Source organism: Mauremys mutica, chromosome 9, assembly GCF_020497125.1.
Source record: "Mauremys mutica isolate MM-2020 ecotype Southern chromosome 9, ASM2049712v1, whole genome shotgun sequence".
NCBI classification, from domain to species: domain Eukaryota; kingdom Metazoa; phylum Chordata; order Testudines; family Geoemydidae; genus Mauremys; species Mauremys mutica.
In genome coordinates this window covers 69,104,710-69,116,214 of record NC_059080.1, presented here as the reverse complement: position 1 = coordinate 69,116,214, position 11,505 = coordinate 69,104,710, and the positions used below count along the sequence as shown (strand labels likewise).

The window sequence follows — 11,505 nt, the reverse complement described above, 5'->3', positions numbered from 1 at the left end:
CTATATCTACAAAACTGCTTCCTTTACTTATGGGCCACAGTGACTACCAGCAACAGTTACACACGCACGTGCGCACTCTCTCTCTCTCTCTCTCTTCTAAAGCTATATGCATGCGGGGATATTATATGTTTTCAAGTCATCTCTGTGCCATTCAGAATAAAAATTTAGTTTATCCTGGATTTTTAATGAAGCTGTATTGTAAGATTTGTACAGTTTTCCTTGTGTCCTTTCTTTTACAAACCTACTTTGTAAGAAATTCATACATTTCACTAACACATACAGAACACACCAAAGACCTTCCTATTGGTTAAATCAAGACAATTTTTTTGTGAAGATATTAAATTTCTTCCAGATGTCAAGACTTCACAATCTGTGTTATTTAGCTATTCACTTGCAACTGTGAAAGTGGGTAAAATCTTGTGCAATTCAATGTTCTTGGAATCTCTGGAACTGTTTTGGAAACTAGTTCAAGTTTGAAAATCTCTGTCCTTTGATTTCAATGACTTTTAGCTGTTCAATGGTGATTCAATGAAAAACACACAGCTATGTTTTTCTAGCTGGAAAAGAAGGGTGCATTATATACAACAGGATCAAATTCTGTGGTCTGTTAAGGCTATTTTTCATTGAAAGGGTTTGTTCTCTTAGTGCTGAACATTATGGGGCCAGCCTCACTGAGGAATATGGTGCCTGTATTCATGAAGCCATAGTTTGTTACAGGGGCAAATGTTGCTTTTACAGGCAGTTAGAGCTTTGCCAGCTCTGTGCATGGTAGAAAATTCTAGAGCACACAAACTCTAAGAGAAAACTTGTCAAAACCATCATGTATGTGGTTCTAGATCATGGAAAAATTCTGTAGACTTCGGGTACAACACAAAGCTTATACCCATTACTCAACCTAGTTTCAGCACATTGGTTAGTCAACTTAAGCAGTAGGTTGCATCTGACCCAAAGATCTTATTTTCCTCCAAACATTCCTTAGTTATAAAAATTAGAGGAGATGCAGAATTATCTCAGAGCAGAAGGATTTTTAAATGTTTTCATGCAGGTTTGACAGTTCTCTAATGTTGAAATATTAATGTAAAATTAGGGAAGGAAAATTGATGTTTCACAATGCACTTTATGAGGTTTTAGCTTTTTATTTCCAGCAGAGAAACAGCTTTAAGGACCAGTAATGAAAGCAGAGCAAAGTCTTGTGTTTCTTTTCTACTGCAAGATTCATGTTTGATCTGTCTCTCCTTACATTGCCCAGGCTTTGTTCAGGCAAACTTCCCGAAGCAAACAATAAGGAGTAGTGAGGGAGTAGTGAAATACAGACTATCCTATCAGGAATAACTTTAGTTTGCCTGCTGTTTTATATCAGCTCATGGTACTTTGAGTTGGGAGCATTTTGTTTGTTTTATTGTTTTAATTCTAAGTGGGAATTTTAATTTAATTCTCTGAGAAGTGAGAGGTTGCCAAATGCTGAAAACGGAAATAAATAATTCACCACGTGGCAGTGAAGAGATTGTTTTGACGCACAGACAAACCTCTCCTGTGTGTATCTGAAGCATTCAGTGGCCCTTAGAAACCAGATGAGGAAACAGATCTCCAGGGTCCTGCTGGAGAAACACCCCTCTCTTGGGGGAAAACTTAAAGTGATGGCTTGAGGTAAGTGGAAGGGAAAGGAATGCTTGTTTGGACCTTACCCATAAGTTTTTCTAATAATGCTGCAATATGGAAATGTAATTGACTTGTGTAAAAGTAAATGACAAAATGAAAAGCTCAGTGGTGAAAAATGAAACCCTGAATGAATAAATCATTTGGGCTCTCTGAAGAGTTTGACAGCTTAATCCAAGCTCTCCGGGTGGTGAAAGATGGCAAAGAGGGATCCTATTGTTCACATGTATTTAAGTGCAGGATGAGCCCGCCACACTGGATTAATGGTTTCTCTTCTGCACAAGCAGCACTTGCCTTAGCTGCCTGGGGAGGAGCTGGGGACCTGCTGCAGGGAGAGGGTCATGGAGGGAAACACGCAGCTTATGCGGGTCATCCGGGAAATGCGCTCTGAGATCAACAAGCTGGAGAGAGAAAATAGGGCCCTTCGGGTGGAACTGAAATTCAGCGGACAGAGGGCAGCTAACTGGGAGGAAGGAGCAAGAGGAGAACGTGGACATGGGGAAGCCAGAAGCCTCACTGATTCAGGGGAAGAGAGGGTCACTTCTCCAGTGGGCCTGCGTAGGAATGTCTCAGCCAGCTCGGCTCTGGCACTGCAGGAACAGAAAGGTACTGAAGAGTCATGATTACTATTGATATTATTACTTTGCACTTAGCTTTCATTCAAGGATCACAAAGTTCTACAGTTATTTACCTACAGAGACTGGCAATCTGCCATTGTTATGTACTTCGCCAACGTGAGTGAAACCCTCTGGCCTTCATCAAGACCCCGATCTAGCAAAGCCCTTAAACATGGACTTAACTTTGAGCCCTTCAGTGACTGCCCAAGTACTCAATGTCAAGCACTTGGTTAAGTGCTTTGCTGGATCAGGACCCACTGAATAGTTCCACTGTCTTTGAGTAAGATTTGGCCTAATATTGTGCTTTCTCTGGGGAAGGCTCTGTCTGTGTGGTGTTTATTAGTTCCGTGTCTAGTACAATGGGGCCCTTACCCCTGACTGGGGTTCTTAGGCACAATATAATTAACAATATATGCAATGAATCTGACTCTGACCTCACTTACCCACTGACAAATCAGGTATAACTCCACTGAAGCCAGTGTAAAAATCAGTGTGAGGTTAGAATCGTGCCCAATATGTGTTATGCTTGGTATGTTCTGTGTACACCTGTATGCAAGAGGGAGAGAATGACAATAAGAAAACTTCATCCTGTCTCAGTTCATCAGAAAAGAGCCCAAATAAGCCTTATTCTCTTTATCTATAGTAGTCTTACTGATGTCAGTGTGTGAGTTAACTCACCTGTGTGAGTTAATTGAGCAGGATTTACTGCAAAAGACAGTACATTTGCTGACATACAAATATGTAGAACTGGATACTGTACACATTTACGCTTGGGTTTGCAGGAGCAGGTCCTTGTACAAAAATGTCTAATTAAGGCCTATCGTCTTTTTATTATATGTTTACACGGTACTTAGCCCAATGGGTCCCTAATCCATGACTGGGTATAGATAAATAATAATAGTGTCACCACATTCTCCACATGACCCCTTTCAGAGGTCACCGTCCAGCAGGGTTTGTTTACCACCTGACAGGCTAAGGTCCATGCCCATGATGAAGTGCCCGTAGAGAGCACAGGTTTAAGTTAGGAAGAACATACATAAAAATAACATAAGGAGATAAATTGATGGAAAGGTGGTGGAGTCAAAGGATATTAATGTATTTAAGTACAATTGATGACTGCATGGAATTGAATAACTTAAGATCTGATCCAAAGCCCATTGAACTCAATGGAAAGACTCCTATGTATTTCAAAGGGCTTTGGATCAGGCCCTTAAAAGGGTACATATTTGGGAAATAGCTTGGGAATAGTTAGCTGTTCTTTCAGGGGCTTGAATTGGTGAGCAAGAAGTTTTCCAGCTACCCTGCTTCCCCACATCTATGTTTCTTGAAGGAAAGGGGTGTTTTCAAAAAAGAGTGTGTTTAACCCCTTTGGTTCCCCTCAAATATTGTTAATGTTGAAAATAAAATCTTAAACTTTGTTAATAAAATTTACACACAATCAGATGGCATCATCATTCCAAACATAAGGGCTCATGGCCTGCTCTTGTGCTTAAACAGCTGTGTATCTCTGGGCCAGATTCTGAACCCCATACTCCTACTGATCACCAGTTACTCATATGAGTAGTCCTACTGACTCCAGTAGTCCCAGCGACCCAGCAATAGCACAAATAGCACATAACTCTCCATGACCAAGTGCTCCTAACTGCCACTTCTGCTTAGGAAAATCTTCCTCAAATACATTTTTTTTATCATGCAGGACTTAATCATTTTGCTACTGGTTTTTAGTTTCCATATATTAAAAGTCTATGAAGAAGATGTGGATATTTAATTTGATTTTAACTCTGATTTTGTATCTGCTACACAGGTAATAGTATGATTGTTAGGCGTTATTCCATTTCTTCCTCTGTGCAATCTTTTTCTGGACACAAACACCACAAAGCTGAGAAGAGACAGCCAAGTAACAGAATCCTGGAGGTGCAGGGAATTGTCAAACCACCAGCAGGCTCCTCGGTGATGCAACTAACCAATGAAGAAGAAAAAGGATCTGCAAAAATTCCAGCCGATTGCTTCTCCAGCAATAATTCTAGCAAAAGGAGATCTTTTCAAGAGCATGTTTATAAATGCAGGTAGGTAATATTTACCTTTAAACAGGGTGACCAGATGTCCCATTTTTAAAGGGACAGTCCTGTTTTTTGGGGACTTTTTCTTATTTAGGCACCTATTATCCCCCAACCCCTGTCCAGTTTTTTCACAGTTGCTATCTGGTAACCCTACCTTTAAAGTATAGGTAGCTTAGCAGTGTTACCTCCAGTTGATTTGATAATAAATGTGGGTGGTACTTTGAATTCAAAGTTCTTTATTATGAGGATAATTTGTGAAATGTATGTGAGGCACAGGGGGAAATTCTGTAACGGATAAGGGGCCTAGGCCTGTTCTCAGTGAGGTCAAAGGCAAAACTCCTGTTGGTTTCAATGCAGGACTGCCCGCCTAACTAAAAATACAAATTGCAAATAAAAAAAGAGGTGACATTTTGGCACCATTGAAATCAATGGGAGTTTTGTACATTGGTGTGTTGTTCTGACAAGCCACATTTTTCTATTTGAATGAAAAGCATAAGGACATTTTTTTAAAACTTTATAATATTATTCTTCCCTGTCATGTGAAGCATTATAGGTTGACTTTGCACCTTGAGAAGACTCGTACACTTTGCTAGGTACTAAATGAACTATAATTGCTCAGAAACAAGTCTTGGGTGTCACTATCCACTGCTCAGTGAAAACCACTCCAATATAAGGCAGCAATCAAAAATGTACACAAAAGTAGTTAGGATGGCTAAAGAATATGATAAAAAATAATACTGGAAATATTATAATGTCATTATATAAATGCATTCAGCTAGAATAACATGTTCAGTTCTGGTCATCCTATGCAAAAAAGAATTAATAGTAGAACTAGGAGTCCGGAGGTGAGTAACAAAAATACCTACAAGCACAGAAAGCCTTGTGTATGAAAGGCTGAAAAAGACCAGTGGTAAAATATACAAAGTGCATAAGTCCCATTTTAAAATGTCACTTAGGGCCAATTTTTAAAAAGGTATTTATGTACTGTGACGGGACAAGGCCAGATGGCTATAGAGGGGAGATAGATATATTAGCCCCAGGTTAAACAAATCCCTGGTACCAGGATAAGTAAATGGCAGCTGCTCCAGGTCAGTTAAGACACTTGGGGCCAATTAAGATCTTTCCAGAAGGCAGTGGAGATTGCTAAGTTGATTGGGACACCTGAAGGCAATCAGGGGCTGGCTGAAACTAGTTAAAAAGCTTCCCAGTTAGTCAGGTGGGTGCGCATGTCAGGAGCTGTGAGAAGTTGTGCTGTTGGAGAGATGGAGCTGTAACACCATAGTAGGTACAAGGAAGCAGGCCCTGAGGTAAGGGTGAAGTGGAGCTTGAGGAAGTGGGGGCTGCTGTGGGGAAGTAGCCCAGGGAATTGTACATGTCCTGTTCCTAAAAGATCAGCTACCATAGCTGATACTATTAGGGTCCCTGGGCTGGAGCCCAGAGTAGAGGGCAGGCCCGGGCTCACCCTCCCCCCCACTTTGCCCCTGATTAATCACTGAGACTGAGAGACAACAGAGACTGTGCATGGGAGGATAGCTTCTCCTCACCTCCCTCGCTGGCTTATGATGGAAAATGGCTCAGTAGACTGTGACCCTTGTCTCTAGAGAGAGAAGGGTTAAGGGGAGGGTCACAGTGAGCCTCTGAGGCTAGCGAAATCCGTCAGGAAATGCAGGACCCACGGAGACAAGGACAGAGCTTTGTCACAGTACCTAAAGATGCACGTAGGCACCTATGGGATTTTCAAAAGTGCCTAGGCATCTACCTCCCATTTATTTCAACCTAAGTCTTACTGAAAGTCAGTTGTGACGTAGGCTCTTTTCAGTGGGACTTTTAAATGTTTCTGAACTGTTCACCCTGTGGCTGTTTAGTTTAGAGAGGATATGAATAAGTGGGTACATGAAAGAGGTGCACAAAACAATGAATGGCATAGAGAAGATATTTACCCTTTCTCATAATCCAAGAAAAAGGGAACATTTGATGAAAGTGAAAAGGTAAAAGATGAAAAATATATATTTCTTAACAAATGCTTTGGGGTCCATGGTTGAAAATTGCTATATAACTAATTGTTAGTCAAAGTAGTAGTATTGACTATTTTATTACTGCTTTTGAGAACATAGGAACTTCCATACCAGCTCAGAGCAATGGTCCATCTAGTATAGTATCCTATCTCTGATCAGTAGCCCGTGCTGGCTGTTTCAAAAGAAGTCGCATGAAACAATTGTAAGATGGGAAAAGGAGGCACAAATCCACCCAATTTAGGCTTAATCAATGTTTAGCCTTTATTTATAAATGTTCTGACAAAGTTATTGTCACTTATCGTTTCTGATCATATACATATGACAGACAATAAGATAAGACGGAACAGGTAGGGATTCCAGGGGATAGTGAGGATCTCTACTTCATGATGGTCAATTCTATCTCTGGGCCGGTGTTCTCCAGTTTGGGCCCTTGTCCATTTGGTTTGTATACATTAATTTGTCCTTTTATGTCATCTATCATTCCACATTCCCCTTACAAATTTACCCAAACGTTCATAGTTTGTTTTTCATTCTCCATTCTATGGTTTTACAAATCATCAACACAACTCAATTATCCTTTTACCATGCAGCATACATTGTCATGAACTAGTAACTTTAAACTAACAAAATGTAACCTTCATTTTTACCATTCAGCAATTGTCCATCTTATCGTATAATAGTTCAGTACACATGTAGCATCCTGAAGTATTTTTTTTCATTTGAATAGGAAATTTATGAGGAACAATGTGCCCTAATGTCAGCATATCATTATTTTTCCCAGACATATGTTTTTGGGGACTTTTGCTCAAAGTTAGCACATATGCTTGTAAATGATTAGAAAGCCTTGTCAGCAATTTTGCCTGTTGCATTTTGAGGGGCTTATTCGGGTAGGCCTAAGTCTTTAACTGTACCCCCAACACAATTATGGAATATCTTAACTTATGAGGAAGTTTCTTCACAACCCCAATTAGTTTGGTGATTGGCTTATGCCCTGAATCACAAAGCTTTGTCACTTATTTTTTTAAATATTTTTGCCATGATTGTGGACGTTCCCACTACCCATGTAAATGTCTAATACTTTCTGTAATCCTAGTACACTCATAGTATCAATGATATTTTGTGGCAATGAGTTCCACAAGCTAATTATGCATAATTTTTACAAGCTATTCCATTCGTTGTTCACCATGGGGGTTTCTTGCACCTTTCTCTGAAAGTATGGTCAGAGACAAGATGCTGGACTGGGGACTAGATTTTGTCTTATCTGGTGTGGCAATTTCTTAAAGTTGTTGTAAAAAATTAATAATACTGTGACTAAACATTAATATTTGGCATGTAAATAGTGTGTTTGATCCACAGATCTCAATCAGTACTGGAAAATAGACATTTTGCAAAGCAAATATGATAGGTTACTGTAAGAAAGCAAAAGACTCATTGGAAGATGTCTCATGGCTCTTGGATTTATAGTAAAACTACAAAGTATACAAAAGCCTGTTTTGAATCATTCACAGGTGCCGTTCTGCATGCACGCTGTGTGCAGATTTTCCACTGACTTGCAGCAAAGTGTCACACATGGAGCAGGTTATAAAAACGGTTCCCTTTATTAAACTGCAGAAGCAAACCTTGACTTGAGGTGCAATCCCATGTGCACACTGCTCCAAAGTGTGTGGGGAAGGGCAGAGCAGGAAGAGAAGGCTGCATACTGCCCTGCACTCCAGAGATTGGGGGAGTGATTGTACATCCTGTGGTACAAACTGTGATCAAGCAGCATCTGAGTCAATGCATCTACACAGAATCCCATATTCATCCCATATTTAGAAATATGGCACAGTCCCTAGCCCTTAGCATTCATCTTGCCATGATATATGTATTCTCCATCTGTGTACAAGTTACAGAAAGGTGATAATACACAAATTGAAAGATCACTCTAGCTTACAAGTGATAGCCATGTGCTTTATACACCTGGAAATGGCTATTTGCATAATGCAATATAGCTTGTATGATCAAAATTACTCTTTAACTCATAAAATTGACCTGAGTGCAGAAGGCTCACATGAGACCTTTTGCACCACTTAAAGGTGATATAAGCCTTTAGGGTAACATTCAGGTCTATGCATAGGGCCCACACAATGACTATACACCACTTAAGTCCTATTTTGAAGACTTAAGTAGGACTTAAGTGGTTCATAGGTGTGGATGGTATCCTTCTCCATAGAGATGAATTTCACCCATAATGCAAGGCTTTGGTTGAATTTAAGTAGAGCAAAGGGAGTTGTTCAGGACGTCTGCTCTGGGGCATATTTTATCCTACAATAACTATTGGAGAAAAAACATTTTACGGTTTTCATTATTTTCTTTTCTCCTGTTTCCTTGAAGGACAGAGGAAAGGTGGCATTTACAGCAAAGGACTGGGGGGTAGGGAGAGAGATAACTTGATCATATATTCTCTGGGTGTCTGATTTCTGAACATTTGAAGGGGTATGTTTTAATTTCTACCGGGTATTCACTTGTGTGAACAAAATTGAGGATGCACATATGTAGTTGGAAGTTGCAACTGTCTGTGTACCTTAAAACATTTTATACCTGTCTGCACGCTTCCAATAGTTGGACCTTTCTGTGCACAAGTGTAAGACCATTGAAAGAGTATGCAGATGTATGAACACACACAGGTATGAGGAGCACACACCTGGCAGATGATGCAGTCACTTGTTCACTAAGTCTGTATGCCATTTTGTATACAAGTGGTACGTCGCTTTGGGGGATTTTTCCCTTTTCTCGCTGTTTTCTGCGCAAACTGTACATTCATAGCAACTCATAATTCTTTCTCATTTTCCTCTAGGGGTAAAGTAAAGGCGGTTAGGTTCCTGTTACCAATGGACATGTCATCTTATTCCAAAAATCAAGGTTCTTTCAAATGCTCACAAAATCAGGACACAAAACAGTTAAGCACCATTATTGAAAAGGATATGTGAGCTGGTGAATTTTTAAAGGCCCATTGATTCTTGAGATAAACTAGCCTTAAATGATAGTTGCGTGTCAGGTTATGTTTCTGCAAAGTGCTTTGGCAGGATGCCTTCAGAGACTCACTAAGACTGTGTTCCAGGTCACTGGCCTGTTGTTTAGGAAGGAAATGGAAGCCATGACACAACCTGTCAGAAGCCTGTATACTATGTTGAAACCCTTTGGTAACAAATATACCACCACCAAGTATATTTTTTTGCAAGATCCACATACCTCAATAACTACTTTTAAATAGCATTTGTTGCAGTGGCACTGTTACCATGCAACACTATTTCTTATGTTTTGTTGTTGTTCCCATTGCTAGAAAAGTATATATTGCAAATCACAAAACAGAAAGAGTTAAAGAACCTACGAGTTTTTCTGTGTATGAAGCTGTAAAACCTTATAATAGAAATATAGCTGGGCTTCTATGTTGAGAATAATATGTTAACATTCATTTGAATTTTTATAGACCTTCACCTTGACTGTCAATATTCTTTTTTTACTCATTTTCTGTGAATATTCTAGCACATGAGGTACTGACAGGAATGTTCACTGAAATTGCATTAAGCGACTATTGAGAGAATAGAAACCATGTAAGACCGTAATATGAAAATGCGATCAAGAGCCCAATTCTAAGTTATGCTCATCTGATCAGAGACCAGAAACATACCATGTGTTCAATCAAAACAGCTGGAATTCTGAATATCAAATGCTTGCAGTGAATTACTTATGAACAAGCTCCAGATCAAGAATTATTTGCTGAAAATATTCAGCAAATAACTTCAAATACAAAGAAAATGTGAGAAAAAGAGAGAGGGGGACAATTCATGACAAGGAAAAGAGGAAAAACTCATCAAGTAAATTATTTATTGTGAACTATTCACCCAGCTCCAGTTATTTAAAGAAATAGACATTGCCAAAGCATTGTTTAATTTGGCTACAAATATTTACAAACTGGAAATATTGCACATACATTCCTATTTCTCTATACACTGTCCAGGCGTATGCATATCACAAACCATAAACATGAAGAGGAGGTGTTAATATACATACAGAAGGAATTTATTCCAATTGACTGCACTTAAACAACATACTTATCTGAATATTTTAAGAGTAATGACTGAGAGTTTACTCCATCAATTTACATTCAGCTAAACGTGTTCTTGTAAAAAAGTTTCTCACCATGTCTCATTTCTGAAATTTTAAAGTTTAGTTTGTCATTTTTAGAAAAAAATCTTTTATATTCTCACTGGGATGAGATTGTGTGATCTCCCTGCTCATGTTGTTTTTCATGTTCCGTTTGGATCCACTATAGCTGCTTTGTAATGTTGCCAGTAGAACTGGGTGAATAGCTCAAAAACTTTCCACAGATAGTCACTCTAATAAAAAACTGATTTCCTTTTGGCTCCATTTGTTCATGATTTGTGAATATGCCTGCAAATAAGTTTAGTGGCAGGACAGCCTAATGAACAGCTAGTTTTATAAAATATTTGCTGAAAGTGAATTGTTATATTTGCAAACACAAGCTTTCTCTCACCAGAAACTAGATTCTAAGTGTACATCCAGTCAGACTCGGAATGTGGAAAGCATCCCTAATCAGTGAGACTTTAGGACATGCTTAAGTGCTTTCCTGAATCAGAGCCACAGAACACTAACAATGCCTCATGACCAGTGGGCTCAACCAGAGCTAACCAACGCAGCTTGAATTTAAATGTCAGATTGTGCATGCTGACAGTGATTTGCATGTGAATGAGCTAAAAACTAAGAATTATTTGTATAAATTATTTGGCAAATGATTTTGAATAATGAATACATCTGCAAGAACCGTGGGCTGCTCATCAAATATAAATGGAAAAAGTCTAAATTCATCAAACTATACAGTGTGATTTACTAAGCTTTAGTCACCGGCCCTTTGAAAGGGGCTGTATTTCTGGCCAAGGGTTTCACATAACTATTGCAAATCTTTTGCCTAATTATTTGAGCAATTCAAGTTTGACTTCTTTAGATCAATACGGGTTTCTGCTTCTACAATGTTTTTTTTATTATTATTCATTTGAGTGTTCCCTTCTCCTGTATATTTAAATATAAGTTACTTGAAAATGTAGGGTGATGCTTTTAAAAGAACTTAGTTAGGCTGGTTGGAAAATAGGAACTATT

General features: G+C 39.0%; 1 protein-coding gene across 1 annotated transcript; it reads left to right on the top strand.

The window, feature by feature from the left end:
- The first annotated feature begins 1,997 nt into the window (after nt 1-1,997).
- Nucleotides 1,998-11,505, top strand: LOC123376835 (putative coiled-coil domain-containing protein 195). Its single transcript, XM_045029077.1, has 3 exons — nt 1,998-2,262; nt 4,078-4,339; nt 9,185-11,505. The coding sequence occupies exons 1-3, from the start codon at nt 1,998-2,000 to the stop codon at nt 9,315-9,317; spliced, it is 660 nt and encodes a 219-aa protein (XP_044885012.1). The 3' UTR covers nt 9,318-11,505.